The 22,831-nt window shown below is 54.1% G+C and overlaps 1 protein-coding gene across 1 annotated transcript in view; it reads right to left on the bottom strand.

Moving 5' to 3' along the window:
- Positions 1 to 16,530, bottom strand: part of LOC144729030 (uncharacterized) — a 43,710-nt gene extending 27,180 nt beyond the window's left edge. Inside the window, exon 1 of the mRNA XM_078608861.1 lies at positions 16,181 to 16,530. Within this exon, the coding sequence (XP_078464987.1) occupies positions 16,181 to 16,277 (97 nt within the window). The 5' untranslated portion in view covers positions 16,278 to 16,530. The remainder of the gene's footprint in view (positions 1 to 16,180) is intronic.
- Positions 16,531 to 22,831: the final 6,301 nt, after the last annotated feature.

Genomic DNA, 22,831 nt, shown 5'->3' with positions numbered 1-22,831 from the left:
ATAGAGATCCTATACAACCTCATAGAGCTCAACCACTCACAGAGTACCATAGAGATCCCATACAACCTCATAGAGCTCACACACTCATAGAGTACCATAGAGATCCTATACAACCTCATAGAGCTCACACACTCATAGAGTACCATATAGATCCTCTACAACCTCATACAACTCACACACTCATAGAGCACCATAGAGATCCCATACAACCTCATAGAGCTCATACACTCATAGAGTACCATAGAGATCCTATACAACATCATAGAGCTCACACACTCATAAAGTACCATAGAGATCCCATACAATCTCATAGAGCTCACACACTCATAAAGTACCATAGAGATCCTATACAATCTCATAGAGCTCACACACTCATAGAGTACCATAGAGATCCTATACAATCCCATAGAGCTCACACACTCCCAGAGTACCATAGAGATCCTATACAACCTCATAGAGCTCACACACTCACAGAGTACCATAAATATCCTATACAATCTCATAAAACTCACACACTCATAGAGTATCATAGAGATCCCATACAATCTCATAGAGCTCACACACTCACAGAGTACCATAGAGATCCCATATAATCTCATAGAGCTCACACACTCATAGAGTATCATAGAGATCCCATACACTCTCATAGAGCTCACACACTCATGGAGTACCATAGAGATCCTATACAACCTCATAGAGCTCACACACACATAGAGTACCATAGAGATCCTATACAACCTCATATAACTCACACACTCACAGAGTACCATAGAGATCCTATACAACCTCATAGAGCTCAACCACTCACAGAGTACCATAGAGATCCCATACAACCTCATAGAGCTCACACACTCATAGAGTACCATAGAGATCCTATACAACCTCATAGAGCTCACACACTCATAGAGTACCATAGAGATCCCATACAATCTCATAGAGCTCACACACTCATAGAGTACCATAGAGATCCTATACAACCTAATAGAGCTCAACCACTCACAGAGTACCATAGAGATCCCATACAATCTCATAGAGCTCACACACTCATAGAGTACCATAGAGATCCTATACAATCTCATAGAGTTCACACACTTACAGAGTACCATAGAGATCCCATACAACCTCATAGAGCTCACACACTCATAGAGTACCATAGAGATCCTATACAATCTCATAGAGCTCAACCACTCACAGAGTATCATAGAGATCCTATACAATCTCATAGAGCTCACACACTCACAGCATACCATTGAGGTCACAGCTCACACACAGAGTACCATAGAGATAATATAACACACTCATAAAGTAGCTGTACAGTTATTTTGTTATAAGCTGCCTGGCCACAAATGATCGCTCAACGGAGTGGCTCCTCATCACGTGGGTATTTATAGCAGCTGCCACAGACTCTGAACGCGTGGTGTGGATTTTAAATGTGGAGGGAAAAACCAGAGGACCCGGAGACAAATCCACGCGGCCACAGCGAGAGAGACACGCAAACTCCAAATACACAGCAGGTGTCAGGGTTGGGCTCGAGATCGAACCCACGACCTCCTGCATACAGGGCGAGGTAGTTAACATCTCGTCCCATCCCCACGTGGCCAACCTCAGGAGGTTTTCTCATTTCTGGATATACCCCGAGGGGAGCTCTGTTGGAGCTCTGTTGGAGGTTCCCAGCGTGATCATTGGGTACGGATCGGACCTCGAAGAGGTCCACAGCTCATGGAGGCTAATAACAACCCTGTGGGACCAGGCTGGGCTGTGTGCTGCTGAGGTTGGAGAGACTTCTGAACTTGAAACTCCCGACTACTTTAATGAGACACACCGGGTCCTGTTGACGCCAAACTGTTCTGGTATTCACGCGTTTCAGGCGACGATCATTTGGCGCTGGGAGATGAATAACATTTTGTCATCTCTGCCAGACTGATGCGTTTGTTTGAGTTTGTGTCGGAGGTGGTTGCTGCTTGCGGGAGCGGATGTGTGGACTGCAGCACGACAACAACGGTGGGCTGGGTAGGGGCTGTGTGGGCTGGGTGGGCTGTGTGGGCTGGGCAGGGGCTGTGTGGGCTGTGTGGGCTGGGTAGGGGCTGTGTGGGCTGGGTAGGGGCTGTGTGGGCTGTGTGGGCTGGGCAGGGGCTGTGTGGGCTGTGTGGGCTGGGTAGGGGCTGTGTGGGCTGGGTAGGGGCTGTGTGGGCTGGGCAGGGGCTGTGTGGGCTGGGCAGGGGCTGTGTGGGCTGTGTGGGCTGGGTAGGGGCTGTGTGGGCTGGGTAGGGGCTGTGTGGGCTAGGCAGGGGGCTGTGTGGGCTGTGCAGGGGCTGTGTGGGCTGGGCAGGGGCTGTGTGGGCTGTGCAGGGGCTGTGTGGGCTGGGCAGGGGCTGTGTGGGCTGTGTGGGCTGTGCAGGGGCTGTGTGGGCTGGGCAGGGACTGTGTGGGCTGTGTGGGCTGGGTAGGGGCTGTGTGGGCTGGGCAGGGGCTGTGTGGGCTGTGTGGGCTGGGTAGGGGCTGTGTGGGCTGGGTAGGGGCTGTGTGGGCTGGGCAGGGGCTGTGTGGGCTAGGCAGGGGCTGTGTGGGCTGTGTGGGCTGTGCAGGGGCTGTGTGGGCTGGGCAGGGGCTGTGTGGGCTGTGTGGGCTGTGCAGGGGCTGTGTGGGCTAGGCAGGGGCTGTGTGGGCTGTGTGGGCTGGGAGACGCGGTGCTCATTTGAATGCGGGAGCCCCTGGTGACGCGCGCGTGTCTGTGGTTTCCATGGCGACCGCACATCCACGATGTCGTCATCGCTACAGCCCCCGCGTGTACACGCGGCTCTGAGTCATTCACACTCAGTACACATACACACTGTACACAGAACATACACACTGTACACACACTATACATACACACAGTACACACACTGTACATAGTACATACACACACAGCACATACACACTGTACATACACACACTGCACACACTTTACACACACATAGTACATACACACAGTACATACACAGCACAAACACACAAAGTACACACACAGTATACACACAGTACACACATACACAGTACACACATACACACACTGTACATATACACATAGTACACACACACAGTACATACAGAGTACACAGATACACACAGTACATGCATACACAGTACATACACAGTACACGCACATTACACACATACACAGTACATACACGCAATACACACACACATAGTACACACACACAGTATACACACACATAGTACACACACACACATAGTACACACGCACACATAGTACACACACACATAGTACACACACACACATAGTACACACGCACACATAGTACACACACACACATAGTACACACGCACAGTATATACACACACAGTATATACACACACACACACATAGTACATACACACACACATAGTACACACACACAGTATACACACACAGTACACACACACACACATAGTACACACACACACACACATAGTACACACACACATAGTACACACACACACATAGTAGACACACATAGTACACACACAGTACACACACACAGTATATATACACACACACAGTACACACACACACATAATACACACACATAATACACACACACAGTACACACACACACAGTACACACACACATAGTACACACACACATAGTACACACACACACACACAGTACACACACACATATTACACACACATAGTACACACGCGCACATAGTACACACACACAGTATATACACACACATAGTACACACACACACACAGTACACACTCACAGTATACTCACACACATAGTACACACACACAGTATATACACACACATAGTACACACACACATAGTACACACACACAGTACACACACACATAGTACACACACACACACATAGTACACACACACAGAGTACACACACACCCCACACACACAGTACACACACACATAGTACACACACATAGTACACACACACAGTATATACACACACATAGTACACACACACACAATACACACACACACATAGTACATACACACACATAGTACACACACACATTACACACACACATTACACACACACACAGTACACACACACATAGTACACACACACATAGTACACACACACATAGTATACACACACAAACACATAGTACACACACACAGTACACACACACAGTACACACACACATAGTACACACACACACAGTACACACACACACAGTACACACACACACATAGTACACACACACATAGTACACACACACACACATAGTACACACACACATAGTACACACACACACACAGTAAACACACACACAGTATATACACACACATAGTACACACACACATAGTACACACACAGTATATACACACACAGTATACGCACACACACAGTATATACACACAGTATACGCACACACATAGTACACACACACAGTATATACACACACACACATACACCACACACACAGTACACACACAGTACACACACACACAGTACACACATAGTACACACACAGTACACACACACACAGTACACACACAGTACACACACAGTACACACACTACACACACACAATACACACATTACACACACACAGTACACACACACATAGTACACACACAGTACACACACAGTGCACACACATAGTACACACGCAGTACACACACACACATAGTACACACACAGTACACACACATACATAGTACACACATACACAGTAGACACACACAGTACACACACAGTACACACAGTACACACACATAGTACACACACAGTACACACACATAGTATATACACATACATAGTACACACACACAGTACACACACACACACACAGTACACACACTACACACACACAGTACACACACATAGTACACACACAGTACACACACACATAGTATACACACACACATAGTACACACACACACAGTACACACACTACACACATACAGTACACACACACAGTACACACTCACACACAATACACACACACACTACACACACACTACACACAGTACACACACACACAGTACACACACTACACACACACAGTACACACACTACACACACACAGTACACACACACAGTACACACACTACACACACACACTACACACACAGTACACACACATAGTACACACACAGTACACACAATACACACACAGTACACACACTACACACACACAGTACACACACACAGTACACATACACCTGTGGGCCATACATTGAGTCACAAGTTGACCCCCCCCCCACCTGCTGCTGCGTTCGCCTGAAGCCCCCACCCCCCACTCCTCCTCCCCGAATCCTGTAGAACGGCCGATATTTAATTAACATTGTCAGTAGACGCATTTGAGTTAACCCCCCCTCCATCCCTCCTATACGTACGTACTAAATGGATGGCCCCATATCACATCTACAACAACAACAGCAACCGTGTGCCAGGCTAAGGGGAACATTGACACAAGCCCACTGAGCCCCACATCTCCCTTGTACCACGTGACACACGCAGTACACACGCACATGTGTTGTGTATACATCGTACACACAGCACGCACATACAGACACACAGAGTACACACACATTCACATCCACGGTCGTACGTAAACATGTACACACATAAACACTTCCGCACATAAACAGCATCTCAAACAGAATGTGGCCAATTCGTCACTAGTACAGCATTAGTGTATAGAACAGAGTAGTGTGTAGTGTAGTGTATATTGTATAGTGTAGAGTAGTGTATAGCAGAGGTGGGACAAAGTCATTGTTATGCAAGTCCAAGTCGAGTCGCAAGTCATCAAATTCATGACTCGAGTCTAACTCGAGTCCAAGTCACATGACTCGAGTCCACACCTCTGGTGTATAGTGTAGAGTAGTGTATAGTGTAGAGTAGTGTGTAGTGTAGTGTATAGTGTAGAGTAGTGTGTAGTGTAGTGTATAGTGTAGAGTAGTGTAGTGTATAGTGTAGAGCAGTATAGTGTGTAGTGTAGAGTAGTGTAGAGTAGTGTATAGTGTAGTGTAGAGTAGTGTATAGTGTAGAGTAGTGTAGTGTATAGTGTAGAGCAGTATAGTGTGTAGTGTAGAGTAGTGTATAGTGTAGAGTAGTGTATAGTGTAGAGTAGTGTATAGTGTAGAGTATAGTGTAGTAGTACAGCACGCCTGTTGTGTGGGAGAGCCAAGCCACAACATTTACAATCTGTTTAACACGTCGGATTTAGCGACTATTATCCATAATAGAGGTTGTTTGGGTTATATCAGATAGTAAATGTTGTGGCTTGGCTCTCCAACACACAACCGGCATGCTGTACTAGTACACTATACTATACACTACTCTACACTATACACTACTATACACTATACTATACACTACACTACACACTAGTGCTGTACTAGTGACGAATTGGCCACGTTCTGTTTTCGTGACAACCCTTACTCGTTGGCTGTGTCGGGTGGTGGCGGGTTTAACGACACAACATTTATATATTCCCGCGATCTAACCCCCCAAAAAACCTCTCTTATGGATGATATTGGTCGCGAAAGCCTCCTGCTACGTGTTAAACATCATCGTGCGATATGGTACGTACCGTTTCCATGCGCACACGTACATGGTACACACGCCTGTTTACAATACATGCCAACATGTACAATGCACACAGACAAGCCACAAGCACACACGTGCTATACACTACACTATACACTACAGTGTATACCAATACCCGCCCAATCGCCACTTAGTGACGGTGACGTCACTACGGCGCCTGTGCCAGGCTAGGTGCACTTTGAAGCCACGTGAAGTGTCGAAGGCTCGCTGACAGGAGGAGGTCTCGGGACAGACCCAGCAGATGCCATGGGTCGTCTGACTGAGATGACTGCTAGAGTCACCCACCTGTGCTTCCTCCTGTACCAACTCACTCCATTTTATACGCCCGGCGCTACGCTCGTTTTGTGAGCGTCGCTCCTCTGCCCTCCGTTGTTGCTGCCTCCAACTGCCCAGTAGCAGCGTCCTTTAAGAGCCTCCTACAGAGGCCAATCTTGACACCGCTGGTCCTGGTCATCGGCAAGTCCACTCAGCTCCACATCCTCCCGTACCACATCAGCTCCATCTCTTCTCCAGCCGTGATACGCCGGTTTAGCCACCCTTAATCCGACCAAACCAGAAGCTGCTTGGGCATGCGGTGGCTGGGGGCATGCGGTGGCTGGGGGCATGCGGTGGCTGGGGGCATGCGGTGGCTGGGGGCATACGGTGGCTGGGGGCATGCGGTGGCTGGGGGCATGCGGTGGCTGGGGCATGCGGTGGCTGGGCCATGCGGTGGCTGGGGGCATGCGCTGGCTGGGGGCATGCGGTGGCTGGGGGCATGCGGTGGCTGGGGGCATGCGGTGGCTGGGGGCATGCGGTGGCTGGGGGCATGCGGTGGCTGGGGGCATGCGGTGGCTGGGGGCATGCGGTGGCTGGGGGCATGCGGTGGCTGGGGGCATGCGGTGGCTGGGGGCATGCGGTGGCTGGGGGCATGCGGTGGCTGGGGGCATGCGGTGGCTGGGGGCATGCGGTGGCTGGGGGCATGCGGTGGCTGGGGGCATGCGGTGGCTGGGGGCATGCGGTGGCTGGGGGCATGCGGTGGCTGGGCATGTGGGCTACATGACCCAGCCAACGTAGCCTCCTCGCCTGGCGGAGAAGCTCACCAATGATGGGACTGTGTCCAGATCTTTCAAGGATCTGTGAAACCCCTCGCACAATCCGGTCTGGTTAAACCCAGGATGGATCGTCGACAGGCCAGCCTGACTGTTTCAAACGGGTGGAGGTGTTCTTCTCAAGGGCTCCACGTGTCGCAAGCGTAGAGGAAGGGTTACAACTGTGGCTGAGAGGATCCCGGAGCTTCGCGTTGGGAGCGATGAGCCAGGCAGCTTTGACAAACAAGGCAGTACGCAGGCACAGGGAGGGAAGAGATAATGCCGCTCACTCACACCCACGCGGTATCTCTCTCACGTCAGCCTCTCTTCTCGAGGGGTGGCGAGGGGACATGGGAGGTATTCGAGCTGTGCGGTGTCAACTCCACCTCACGCCGGCGTCGTGGACGACTCGCTCGTGGCCAGGCCCCGTCATTGCCAGGGCTGGAACAGTCATTTTTCTCAGGGCAGGATACGATCAGACAACGCGAAGGGGGCAAATTTATTTTTGTATTTGTCAACGCTGGGGCCTGGGGGGCCGTGGACTCACTTTCCCTGCCAAGAGGAATGGTGGTGGTGGTGATGATGGTGGTGGATGCATATGCGACGACGTTCGCGGAGAGGCACAGGCGGGGCTGATGAAGTGGATGGCCGGTCCCTGGCGTGGGCTCAAGTGGGCCCTCAGGGCAGAGATGTTTTATTAGGCGACATGAGTGCCCCAGGGGCTCGTAGCTCTCACGCTCGGGTGAGAGTGATTGCAAATCACGGGCCAGATCAACTCAATAGTCACGGCAAGGAGGGCTGCTCGGTTTGTACGCGGTTTGTAATGGCGCCACCAAGCTAGCGAGATGTTAACTCCCTCGCCTGGTATACAGGAGGTCGTGGGTTCGATCCCAACCTTGACACTTGTATGTTTTGAGTTTGCGTGTTCTCCCCGTGGATTATTGTCCAGGTCCTCCGGTTTTTCTCTCCACATTTAGAATCCACGTGCGTTTAGAGTGGTTGGTTACTCCCATACGTGTAGACATACGCCACTTATTTGAGCTATTATTTGTGGCCAGGACGCTTCTGAAAAAGAGCTAAATAGCTCGGCGGGCCTTACCTAGTAAAATAAACAAATAATTGAAATAGTTTTTAAAGTAATCATCGATGCGCAGTTCCACCATCTGCGCATCCACACAACGGTTCGAGGATGATGCCAGATCCAAGCAAGAACTTTGCATTGAAGGAACAGCCAAAGCGGACCCATGTCCTTGACACCAGGACCTCCCGTCGGAGCTGACCTGTCCACCAGCTATTGGCTAATCACCTGGAATGTGTGCGCCTACCATTCTTCCAGCTTATGAGTGTGTGCATAACACGTGGACTGGCCATGGTGTCGGCGAGATTCTGAAGCTTGCAAGCGAGAATTGTATCATCACTAGCAGCTGAGGCTGGCAGTCTTCCTCTTGATGGCCCAGGGGAAACGGATGTGAGGTCTCGGATGGTAACTTTCATATTTCTGGGAAGCCGGTGCCAGACGGACAGAGGAAGTGTCCCAGCCGGCAGAGAGACGCGTGACTGGGGGAGGCCTCACGCAGCCTCCGCCCGGGGTTCAGACATCCCTGCGGCTCTGCCGTCATAAGGTGGCCGCAGGTAAATAAAATGAAAGCCGCTCCATTGGCCCACAATAACCACTCAATCGTCGTCATCGTCAGCTGCCGCCTCTCACGATCCTGCGATGGGATAATCCACCGAGCGCACGCACGCCGACCCATTTCAAAGCTCCATCTCCTCGGCGGAACCTCCTTAAGTCACTTGCACAGCACCACTCTACTAAGATGTCATCGCTAATCCACCAGCGTCAGGTCTGCTCATCTGCTGATCATTATTTCTGCGTGGAGACATTGGAGATGTTCCCTCTGCCGAGGAGGTGGCTATGCAAGATGGTGGAGCTTTGACGACCTCTGTGAACTGCTGGGGGCGGGCGGTGATCGTGTGGCAGGCTGCCTGGCGTCAACATTATTGCCACTGATTAAGCCGCGGCAGGGATTCCACAGAACCGGACGGATGCCGTGGTGGTCACTCTTCACAATGGGGATGGCACTGCTTTAACAGCTATGCAGGCATCTTCCTTTCCCAGCAGGCTTTTCAGATGCCCTGGCAGAGATTATTCAACAATGCCATGCCACACACGCTGATAAGCTCATGGAGGGAGCCCCAATGTGGTTTCTTTTCTGTCCGTCTTCTACTGCAGAGGTCCAAGGCTATGATACCTTCAACAGGCCGGAGCTCTGGGTTGTTATACGTTCGTGCGGATTTCCTGGCCCTCTGCTCACAATCATTAAGAACCTTCGTGAATACAACATCTCTGAGTAGCACGGTTGGCCACGTACGGTGCGAAAGAAATTCAACAAACATGATGGTGGGCAGACCCGGATAAAGCTGTGTGGCTGGGAGTCACAGCCATTCCCTGTTCACCTTGCGGTGCGATAGGAATGTCCTCTGGCTTCTAAACGTTGTATTCATAGTTTTACCATGTCATTATAAAAGCATTATATTGGTTGTACGAGTGGAATGTCCATGTGGTGCCGATACAGAGGGACAATGGTTGATGCCCAGGATGCTTGTCTACCGGTAAACCGTGGCACAAACACGAATGATCTCATACCTGCTGCTGAGTTTGGAGACTCCTCTGCTGAACCCGGAGCGTGCAACTCAGGGGTGGGACATCACCATCGGCGCCACCAAAATAAACACTCCACCCCCTTGTCGCCTTTCCACGAGGAACGGGAGCAGTTGTGGAGAGAGCGAAGGGGTTCCCATGCCTGGCCAGTGTGCTCATCACTCGTTCCAGTTGCTGACCACCAGCTCCGGTTGGCAGCTGAGGTCTCACTCCGAATTAGTCGAGTGACATTATTTTTCCATCAGTTGTGAAACGCTGTGCGGAAGCTAGCCTTGGGCCTACCGCTCCACACGAAGCTCCAGGCCTTCTCGGCTACGGTTGTATGTATATTGAACTTCTTTCGCACCGTACGTAGCCAAACGTACTGCGCTTGCGAAGCGTGGACCCCTTTCAAAGGAGCAGCTGTGCCGGCTCGGGAACATTGCGACTGGCCTGCACACGATCCATCCTGGGTTTAACCAGGCCAGATTATAGTGTTGGCAGGTCACGGGACGTTGAGAGATCCGGACGCGGTCGCAAGAGTCCCATCAGTGAGATCCTCCGAGGTTATCTCAAAGAACAACGCGTTAATGTCACAGCTGGCTACACACAAACACATAACACACACACCACACAATGTATACTCCGCACTGTTATACCTGTCAGCACCTAATCAGAGCCCTACCTTATTACAGACCAATTCAGACCTTATTGGTCACCCCGTGCCCTTATAAATCCCAACGTCTATCCTACAAAGTCCCATCACAAGGGAGAAACACAAACAAATTGACATTTTTTTTGGCCCTCGTTGAAACGGCTGAGCGCCGTATGGACCTGAAAACTCAATTCACTTGTACAAGAACCCGGCTAAACCGTACGGGTTGACACGGTGTGACACGCGAGAACACGGAGGAGGCATCTACATATGCTTTAGTGTTTGTACACACGGAACAGTCACGGGCAGAGGGCAAGTGGAGGGTTTTGAGATTGGAAGAGATTGGGGCACAGACGTCTGGGGGAACGGAGTTCCAGACCGTGGCGGTCGGCAGAGGAGAATGAGCGACCTCCCACTGAGTGCTGGTCGACTGACGGCTTCTATGACGGCTTCCATGGGAAGCCGTCAGTCGCTGGAGAGGATGGTGCGTGGAGGGGAGTAGAGTGAGATGAGAGGGGAGAGGTAGGAGAGTGCGTGGAGGAAAGTAGAGTGAGATGAGAGGGGAGAGGTAGGAGAGTGCGTGGAGGGGAGTAGAGTGAGATGAGAGGGGAGAGGTAGGAGAGTGCGTGGAGGGGAGTAGAGTGAGATGAGAGGGGAGAGGTAGGAGAGCGCGTGGAGGGGAGTAGAGTGAGATGAGAGGGGAGAGGTAGGAGAGTGCGTGGAGGGGAGTAGAGTGAGATGAGAGGGGAGAGGCAGGAGAGTGCGTGGAGGAAAGTAGAGTGAGATGAGAGGGGAGAGGTGGGAGAGTGTGTGGAGGGGAGTAGAGTGAGATGAGAGGGGAGAGGTAGGAGAGTGCGTGGAGGGGAGTAGAGTGAGATAAGAGGGGAGAGGCAGGAGAGTGCGTGGAGGAAAGTAGAGTGAGATGAGAGGGGAGAGGCAGGAGAGTGCGTGGAGGGGAGTAGAATGAGATGAGAGGGGAGAGGCAGGAGAGTGTGTGGAGGGGAGTAGAGTGAGGTGAGAGGTGGGAGAGTGCGTGGAGGGGAGTAGAGTGAGATGAGAGGGGAGAGGTGGGAGAGTGCGTGGAGGGGAGTAGAGTGAGATGAGAGGGGAGAGGCGGGAGAGTGCGTGGAGTAGAGTGAGATGAGAGGGGAGAGGTAGGAGAGTGCGTGGAGGGGAGTAGAGTGAGATGAGAGAGGAGAGGCAGGAGAGTGCGTGGAGGGGAGTAGAATGAGATGAGAGGGGAGAGGTAGGAGAGTGCGTGGAGGGGAGTAGAGTGAGATGAGAGGGGAGAGGTAGGAGAGTGCGTGGAGGGGAGTAGAGTGAGATGAGAGGGGAGAGGTAGGAGAGTGTGTGGAGGAGAGTAGAGTGAGATGAGAGGGGAGAGTGCGTGGAGTGAGATGAGAGGGGAGAGGCAGGAGAGTGCGTGGAGGGGAGTAGAGTGAGATGAGAGGGGAGAGGTAGGAGAGTGTGTGGAGGGGAGTAGAGTGAGATGAGAGGGGAGAGGTAGGAGAGTGTGTGGAGGAGAGTAGAGTGAGATGAGAGGGGAGAGTGCGTGGAGGTGAGTGGAGTGAGATGAGAGGGGAGAGGGAGGAGAGTGCGTGGAGGGGAGTAGAGTGAGATGAGAGGGGAGAGGTAGGGGAGTGCGTGGAGGGGAGTAGAGTGAGATGAGAGGGGAGAGGTAGGAGAGCGCGTGGAGGGGAGTAGAGTGAGATGAGAGAAGAGAGGCAGGAGAGTGTGTGGAGGAAAGTAGAGTGAGATGAGAGGGGAGAGGCAGGAGAGTGCGTGGAGGGGAGTAGAGTGAGATGAGAGGGGAGAGGCAGGAGAGTGCGTGGAGGAAAGTAGAGTGAGATGAGAGGGGAGAGGCAGGAGAGTGCGTGGAGGGGAGTAGAATGAGATGAGAGGGGAGAGGCAGGAGAGTGTGTGGAGGGGAGTAGAGTGAGATGAGAGGGGAGAGGTAGGAGAGTGCGTGGAGGGGAGTAGAGTGAGATGAGAGGGGAGAGGTAGGAGAGTGCGTGGAGGGGAGTAGAGTGAGATGAGAGGGGAGAGGTGGGAGAGTGCGTGGAGGGGAGTAGAGTGAGATGAGAGGGGAGAGGTAGGAGAGTGCGTGGAGGGGAGTAGAGTGAGATGAGAGGGGAGAGGCAGGAGAGTGCGTGGAGGAAAGTAGAGTGAGATGAGAGGGGAGAGGCAGGAGAGTGCGTGGAGGGGAGTAGAATGAGATGAGAGGGGAGAGGCAGGAGAGTGTGTGGAGGAGAGTAGAGTGAGATGAGAGGGGAGAGGTAGGAGAGTGCGTGGAGGGGAGTAGAGTGAGATGAGAGGGGAGAGGTAGGAGAGTGCGTGGAGGGGAGTAGAGTGAGATGAGAGGGGAGAGGCAGGAGAGTGCGTGGAGGAAAGTAGAGTGAGATGAGAGGGGAGAGGCAGGAGAGTGCGTGGAGGGGAGTAGAATGAGATGAGAGGGGAGAGGCAGGAGAGTGTGTGGAGGGGAGTAGAGTGAGGTGAGAGGTGGGAGAGTGCGTGGAGGGGAGTAGAGTGAGATGAGAGGGGAGAGGTGGGAGAGTGCGTGGAGGGGAGTAGAGTGAGATGAGAGGGGAGAGGTAGGAGAGTGCGTGGAGAGGAGTAGAGTGAGATGAGAGGGGAGAGGTAGGAGAGTGCGTGGAGGGGAGTAGAGCGAGATGAGAGGGGAGAGGTAGGAGACAGCGTGGAGGGGAGTAGAGTGAGATGAGCGGGGAGAGGTAGGAGAGTGCGTGGAGGGGAGTAGAGTGAGATGAGAGGGGAGAGGTAGGAGAGTGCGTGGAGGGGAGTAGAGTGAGATGAGAGGGGAGAGGCAGGAGAGTGCATGGAGGAAAGTAGAGTGAGATGAGAGGGGAGAGGCAGGAGAGTGCGTGGAGGGGAGTAGAATGAGATGAGAGGGGAGAGGCAGGAGAGTGTGTGGAGGGGAGTAGAGTGAGGTGAGAGGTGGGAGAGTGCGTGGAGGGGAGTAGAGTGAGATGAGAGGGGAGAGGTGGGAGAGTGCGTGGAGGGGAGTAGAGTGAGATGAGAGGGGAGAGGTAGGAGAGTGCGTGGAGGGGAGTAGAGTGAGATGAGAGGGGAGAGGCGGGAGAGTGCGTGGAGTAGAGTGAGATGAGAGGGGACAGGTAGGAGAGTGCGTGGAGGGGAGTAGAGTGAGATGAGAGGGGAGAGGCAGGAGAGTGCGTGGAGGGGAGTAGAATGAGATGAGAGGGGAGAGGTAGGAGAGTGCGTGGAGGGGAGTAGAGTGAGATGAGAGGGGAGAGGTAGGAGAGTGCGTGGAGGGGAGTAGAGTGAGATGAGAGGGGAGAGGTAGGAGAGTGTGTGGAGGAGAGTAGAGTGAGATGAGAGGGGAGAGTGCGTGGAGTGAGATGAGAGGGGAGAGGCAGGAGAGTGCGTGGAGGGGAGTAGAGTGAGATGAGAGGGGAGAGTTAGGAGAGTGTGTGGAGGGGAGTAGAGTGAGATGAGAGGGGAGAGGTAGGAGAGTGTGTGGAGGAGAGTAGAGTGAGATGAGAGGGGAGAGTGCGTGGAGGTGAGTGGAGTGAGATGAGAGGGGAGAGGGAGGAGAGTGCGTGGAGGGGAGTAGAGTGAGATGAGAGGGGAGAGGTAGGGGAGTGCGTGGAGGGGAGTAAAGTGAGATGAGAGGGGAGAGGTAGGAGAGTGTGTGGAGGGGAGTAGAGTGAGATGAGAGGGGAGAGGTAGGAGAGTGTGTGGAGGGGAGTGGAGTGAGATGAGAGGGGAGAGGCAGGAGAGTGCGTGGAGGGGAGTGGAGTGAGATGAGAGGGGAGAGGTAGGAGAGTGCGTGGAGGGGAGTGGAGTGAGATGAGAGGGGAGAGGTAGGAGAGTGTGTGGAGGGGAGTGAGATGGATGTGACATTCACGGTGTGAATAGACGTACAGAAATTGTCAATCACGGGAACTGACGCAACGAGGTTATGGTGCCAGGCTAGGTTCACCGGACTCGCCAAACATGACCCAACACTGAGTGCAGTGTGCAGGGTGCAGGGTGGTGCAGGGTGCAGGGTGGTGCAGGGTGGAGGGTGCAGGGTGCAGGGTGGAGGATGCAGGGTGCAGGGTGGTGCAGGGTGGAGGGTGCAGGGTGCAGGGTGCAGGTTGCAGGGTGGAGGGTGCAGGGTGCAGGGTGGAGGGTGCAGGGTGGAGGGTGGAGGATGCAAGGTGCAGGGTGGAGGGTGCAGGGTGCAGGGTGGAGGGTGCAGTGTGCAGGGTGGAGGGTGCAGTGTGCAGGGTGGAGGGTGCAGGGTGCAGGGTGGAGGGTGGAGGATGCAGGGTGCAGGGTGCAGGGTGCAGGGTGGAGGGTGGAGGGTGCAGGGTGCAGGATGGAGGGTGCAGGGTGGAGGGTGCAGGGTGCAGGGTGGAGGATGCAGGGTGCAGGGTGGAGGGTGCAGGGTGCAGGGTGGAGGGTGCAGTGTGCAGGGTGGAGGGTGCAGGGTGGAGGGTGGAGGATGCAGGGTGGAGGGTGGAGGGTGCAGGGTGCAGGGTGGAGGGTGCAGTGTGCAGGGTGCAGGGTGCAGGGTGGAGGGTGGAGAATGCAGGGTGGAGGGGTGCAGTGTGCAGGGTGCAGGGTACAGGGTGCAGGGTGGAGGGTGCAGTGTGCAGTGTGCAGGGTGCAGGATGGATGGTGGAGGGTGCAGGGTGGAGGGTGCATGGTGCAGGGTGCAGGGTGGAGGGTGCAGGGTGGAAGGTGCAGGGTGGAGGGTGCAGGGTGGAAGGTGCAGGGTGGAGGGTGCAGGATGGAGGGTGGAGGGTGCAGGGGTGGAGGGTGCATGGTGCAGGGTGCAGGGTGGAGGGTGCAGGGTGGAGGGTGCAGGGTGGAGGGTGCAGGGTGGAGGGTGCAGGGTGGAAGGTGCAGGGTGGAGGGTGGGGGGGTGCAGGGTGGGGGGTGCAGGGTGGAGGGTGCAGGGTGGAGGGTACAGGGTGGGGGGTGCAGGGTGGAGGGTGCAGGGTGGAGGGTGCAGGGTGGAGGGTACAGGGTGGGGGGGTGCAGGGTGCAGGGTGGGGGGTGCAGGGTGGAGGGTGCAGGGTGGAGGGTGCAAGGTGGAGGGTGCAGGGTGGTGCAGGGTGTTGGGTGGTGCAGGGTGCAGGGTGGTGCAGGGTGTAGGGTGGTGCAGGGTGCAGGGTGTAGGGTGGTGCAGGGTGGAGGATGGAGGGTGCAGGGTGCAGGGTGCAGTGTGCAGCGTGCAGTGTGCAGGGTGCAGTGTGCAGGGTGTTGGGTGTCACACCTCACCTGGCCGCGCCGCCTCTCGCCTCACGCTGATCTCCGCTCCGAGCGCCGCCGCGAGCGGGAGGAGGAGCAGCAGCAGGAGACAGCGACAGATCCCCATCCTCACACCACCATCACCACCAGCATCAGCATCAATCAGCTACACGCGCGGCTGCGATGGCGGCATCCAACGCGGGGTGTCCGGGCCCGGCTTCCCCGTGACTCTCACAGCGATGTCACCACCGTCACCGTCACCACCACCATCACCATCGTGATCACCACCACCAGCAGCAGACCACCCCCATCACGCAGCCAGCGGCGTCTCCGATCCACATGTAACGGGGCCGCGCGTCACGCGGGACCCGGATGCAGCGCTTCCTCCACAGCCCCGCCCCCCACTAACCCCCCCCCCCACAGCCCCGCCCCCACCGCCCACTACCCCCATGGCCCCGCCCCCATCGCCCACTCGCCCCCGTCATCATCTACCCCCCCCTTTAGCCCAGCCCTTCATGCCCCGCTAGCCCCACCCCTTACAAGACGAAGATCCCCCGTATAGCCTTGACGGACTGTTGGGGCAAGTGCCGTTAGCGAGCTGGGTGGTCAACATCACGCCCGACCGCCTTTGTCTCCCCAGTGCTGATGCGTTACACACCGCAACGTGTAATCATTTAAGGCTGAGTCGACTTAGGGGAGGCCCAGGACCGGTTCAAATAAATCGCCACTGTGATTAGTGGTGGCCGGGGTCGGAGCGCAGTGCGCTAACCACTGCACCACCGCTCCCCACTACACTACCCACCCCGGCTGAGCCCTCCCCCCCCCCCGCTCATTAATCACCCCCGCCCCCCCCCCCCGTGGTGCGTGCGGACGAGGCGCTGTCACACACCGCGGGCGATTCAGCGGTTCACACCGGGGCCGTGTTTGATTCACGGTGGCCGTGTCAGAGACACTGATCACAGCACCACCGACATGCTGGGGCGCACGATCCTAAAGCTCGCCCGGGTCTGGGTGCCTCTCTGCACCCAGAGGGGGTCACCACGGCTCTGACGCGGCAGCGGCAGCAGCAGCAGCGGGGCCGGATGAAGCTCGTGGGGGGCTGGAGCATTTACCACGAACTTGAGCCCGGAATGTCCGTGTGTCACGCGCGTGACGTCACTCCACGTCACCCAGGAGGGGGGAGGAGGCGCCTCAGCCCCCCATGTGGAGTGACGTCAGCCACCCTCATGAATAATCATGAGTGGGTGACGTCACTCAGCATGGAGAACGCCCCCCCCCCTCATGATTAACCATGACCAGGTAACGTCCTCCACATGGACCCCCCCCCCTCATGAATAACCATGACCAGGTAACATCCCCCACATGGACCCCCCCCCCTCATGAATAATCATGACCAGGTAACGTCCTCCACATGGACCCCCCCCCCCTCATGAATAATCATGACCAGGTAACATCCCCCACATGGACCCCCCCCCCTCATGAATAACCATGACCAGGTAACGTCCTTCACATGGACCCCCCCCCCCTCATGAATAATCATGACCAGGTAACGTCCTTCACATGGTCATGAATAATCATGACCAGGTAACATCCCCCACATGGACCCCCCCCCTCATGAATAATCATGACCAGGTAACATCCCCCACATGGACCCCCCCCCCTCATGAATAATCATGACCAGGTAACATCCCCCACATGGACCCCCCCCCCCTCATGAATAATCATGACCAGGTAACATCCCCCACATGGACCCCCCCCCTCATGAATACCATGACCAGGTAACGTCCTTCACATGGACCCCCCCCTCATGAATAACCATGACCAGGTAACATCCCCCACATGAACCCCCCCCCTCATGAATAATCATGACCAGGTAACGTCCTCCACATGAACCCCCCCCTCATGAATAATCATGACCAGGTAACGTCCCCCACATGGACCCCCCCCCCCTCATGAATAATCATGACCAGGTAACGTCCCCCACATGGACCCCCCCCCCCTCATGAATAATCATGACCAGGTAACATCCCCCACATGGACCCCCCCCCCTCATGAATAATCATGACCAGGTAACGTCCCCCACATGGACCCCCCCCCCTCATGAATTAATCATGACCAGGTAACGTCCCCCACATGGACCCCCCCCCCTCATGAATAATCATGACCAGGTAACTTCCCCACATGGACCCCCCCCCCTCATGAATAATCATGACCAGGTAACATCCCCCACATGGACCCCCCCCCCCTCATAAATAATCATGACCAGGTAACGTCCCCCACATGGACCCCCCCCCCCCTCATGAATAATCATGACCAGGTAACATCCCCCACATGGACCCCCCCCCCTCATGAATAATCATGACCCGGTAACGTCCCCCACATGGACCCCCACCCCTCATGAATAATGATGACCAGGTAACGTCCCCCACATGGACCCCCCCCCCTCATGAATAATCATGACCAGGTAACATCCCCCACATGGACCCCCCCCCCTCATGAATAATCATGACCAGGTAACGTCCCCCACATGGACCCCCCCCCCTCATGAATAATCATGACCAGGTAACATCCCCCATATGGACCCCCCCCCCCCCCTCATGAATAATCATGACCAGGTAACGTCCCCCACATGGACCCCCCCCCTCATGATTAACCATGACCAGGTAACGTCCCCCACATGGACCCCCCCCTCATGAATAACCATGAGTGGGTGACGTCACTCCACATGGACCCCCCCACCCCTCATGAATAACCATGACCAGGTAACGTCCTTCACATGGACCCCCCCCCCTCATGAATAATCATGACCAGGTAACGTCCTTCACATGGACCCCCCCCTCATGAATAATCATGACCAGGTAACATCCCCCACATGGACCCCCCCCCCCTCATGAATAATCATGACCAGGTAACATCCCCAACATGGACCCCCCCCCTCATGAATAATCATGACCAGGTAACATCCCCCACATGGACCCCCCCCCCCTCATGAATAATCATGACCAGGTAACATCCCCCACATGGACCCCCCCCTCATGAATAACCATGACCAGGTAACGTCCTTCACATGGACCCCCCCCTCATGAATAACCATGACCAGGTAACATCCCCCACATGAACCCCCCCCCCTCATGAATAATCATGACCAGGTAACGTCCTCCACATGAACCCCCCCCTCATGAATAATCATGACCAGGTAACGTCCCCCACATGGACCCCCCCCCCTCATGAATAATCATGACCAGGTAACGTCCCCCACATGGACCCCCCCCCCTCATGAATAATCATGACAGGTAACATCCCCCACATGGACCCCCCCCCCCTCATGAATAATCATGACCAGGTAACGTCCCCCACATGGACCCCCCCCCTCATGAATAATCATGACCAGGTAACGTCCCCCACATGGACCCCCCCCCCCTCATGAATAATCATGACCAGGTAACATCCCCCACATGGACCCCCCCCCCCTCATGAATAATCATGACCAGGTAACGTCCCCCACATGGACCCCCCCCCCCTCATGAATAATCATGACCAGGTAACATCCCCCACATGGACCCCCCCCCCCTCATGAATAATCATGACCAGGTAACGTCCCCCACATGGACCCCCCCCCCCCTCATGAATAATCATGACCAGGTAACGTCCCCCACATGGACCCCCCCCCTCATGAATAATCATGACCAGGTAACATCCCCCACATGGACCCCCCCCCTCATAAATAATCATGACCAGGTAACGTCCCCCACATGGACCCCCCCCCTCATGAATAATCATGACCAGGTAACGTCCCCCACATGGACCCCCCCCCTCATGAATAATCATGACCAGGTAACATCCCCCACATGGACCCCCCCCCCCCCTCATGAATAATCATGACCAGGTAACGTCCCCCACATGGACCCCCCCCCTCATGATTAACCATGACCAGGTAACGTCCCCCACATGGACCCCCCCCTCATGAATAACCATGAGTGGGTGACGTCACTCCACATGGACCCCCCACCCCTCATGAATAACCATGACCAGGTAATGTCCCCCACATGGACCCCCCCCCTCATGAATAACCATGAGTGGGTGACGTCACTCCACATGGACCCCCCACCCCTCATGAATAACCATGACCAGGTAACGTCCCCCACATGGCTTCACCCCCTGCGGAGCTTCATGAGATGTGACGGCTTTACGATGTCTGCGTGCGGCGACGGCTGACGTTGGACTGCGCACGCGTAGAGCAACAATAATGATGACACCGTGCACAGTCCCACGTCAATCAATCCACTGCTGGATGAGGGCCTCCATACACCAGTGTCGACCATACTTCACCACGCTGGTCAATGTGGGTTGATGATGATCGGGAGGGATGGGAGGGGACACCGGATAAGATATGACGCGCCACTGACGGTAGCCGCGAATCAAACCCGTGTAGCTTGAGTTTATAGTGCAGTGGCGCTAACCACTGCGCCACCGCTCCTCCCAAGTATGGATGGATATGAAACGATTAAACTTGTCGAGATTAATTCATTAATTTTAGACTTCTAATTCATAACACGACAATCGTCGCTTATACGCATCTGGCAGTTCACCAGAATGTTGAAACCAGCCCTCACCCAAAACCATTTGGTAGTTCACCAGCTTTGGTGCAAGCACGAAGCCTGCTGATTTCAGCTTTTAACCCAGGAAAGTCCGTGTCTCATGGCCCTCTTTAAGGAAGGTCCTGCCACTGAATTCTGTCTGTGTGTGATCCAAATCGAGTAATTTGCGGAAACACAGTAATTAATTTAAATGTGGCAACACTTGGACATAGACGCTGGCACACAGTGTCCTACCCCTTGCGAATGACGCCACGGGATCTTCACCGTCCTCCTCGAGGCGAAGGGCCTCGTTGTCACATGGACGGGGATGCTCGCGAGAGCTGCCCGTGCCCTCCACGGTGCCAGGTCCGCCCTCACCCAGCGGTGGCACAGAAGATGGTCCCACGTCCCACGTGGTCTCTGCCAGCTGGCAGGGACGGCGTCTGTGGTGCGTGCGGACGAGTTGAGAATTCGGTCAACCGGATACGATCCGGAGTCACTCACCCAGTCCCTCACCTACTCAGCAACAACCGACCGTAGTGGCGGTGACGTCACCGCGCCGCTTGTACCAGGCTAGGTGCACCTTGAGGCCGTCACGTGACGAGTGGTAGGCTCTTTACTGCTGGCAGGAGGTCAGGGGACAGACCCAGGTGCCATGGGTTGACTCAGGTGACGGGTAGATGCACCACATTTGTTGCCTGTGCCAACTTGCTGCGATTTTATCCGCCCAGCGCACCGCTCGTTGTTGTGAGCGTAACTCCTCTGCCCTCAGTTGTGACTGGAGGGCGACTGCCTCCTACCGCTCAGCAGCGTCCTTTTCACGAGCCTCCTCCATAGAGGCCGATCATGACACCGCTGGTACCGGTCATAGGAAAGTCCACTCAGCTCCACATACTTACCGACTCACGCACTTATAGGCCTCGGCAAGGTAAGGTAAATTACCCTTTTTACCGGGTAAAAGGGTAAAGGTGTCGATATGTCAAGGGGTAAGGTAAAAGGTAGGGTAAAGGTAGCTCGGAAGAATTACCCGGTAGGGTAAAGATAGCGCAAAGTATTACCCGGTAAATACGGTGCCTTGTTTACCGCTAGAAGCTCCGTGGCGCAGTCCGTGGACTACATTTAATAAGTTATATTAAAAAAAAAACTTTTTTTTAAAACACGCTTTTATTAAATGCACTCGTAATGGGAGAACTCCACGATTCCAGGAAGTAGCCCCGAAGCTTACCATAACGTAAGGGACCGTGGCCAATTACAGCCAACGTCAGTTGAGCGTGGACAATTAGAGCCAAGTCGAAACATAACGTATACAAAAGATCGTTTAAAAATATGTATTTTTTTAGTGATATAATATACTATTGTCACCATTATGACATACGTATACCAAGTTTGCAGTCGATACCACATTAGGAAGTGGGTTAAAATTGAGTTACAAGATTTGAGGATACGACAGCGACGACAACAACGACAATAATGACAACAACGGCAATAATGACAACAACGACAACAACAATAACGACAACAACAGACAGTGAGTTGAAAGAAAGCGTGTAAAATTGGAATCATCGAGAGTATTCTATATGAATGAAGAGCTCTACCTAGCATTTACCGTCATAAACCTTTTTCATGTCGTAGTACCCCAGTAATTACCCTGTAATCGGGTAATTTGTATGGGGTAAGGGTAAAAGGTAGGGTAAAAGGTAGGCTCGTTGCTCTTTACCTTTTAACTTACCTGCTGAAGGGTAAAAGGTAAGGATAGAGTGATTGTATTGTGGTAAGCTAAAAGATAGGGTAAAGGTAGGCTCGTTGTTTTTACCTTTTAACTTTTACCTTGCCGAGGCCTACGCACTTATCCACACACTCGCTCACTCACCCTATCACCCACTCACCGAGTCACTTTCCCACTCACCCACCCACTCGTACACACACTCAGTCGTTCACTCAGTCACTCATCTACTCACCCACCGACTCCATCACACACTCAGTCATTCACTCAGTCACTCATCTACTCACCCACCCACTCGTTCACACACTCAGTCGTTCACTCAATCACTCATCTACTCACCCACCCACCGACTCCTTCACACACTCAGTAGTTCACTCAGTC

The sequence above is a fragment of the Lampetra planeri genome, chromosome 31 (genome assembly GCF_965212315.1).
Source record: "Lampetra planeri chromosome 31, kcLamPlan1.2.h2, whole genome shotgun sequence".
NCBI classification, from domain to species: Eukaryota; Metazoa; Chordata; class Hyperoartia; order Petromyzontiformes; family Petromyzontidae; genus Lampetra; species Lampetra planeri.
Note: the sequence above shows the minus strand (reverse complement) of the source record. Positions and strands in the feature narration are given on the sequence as shown.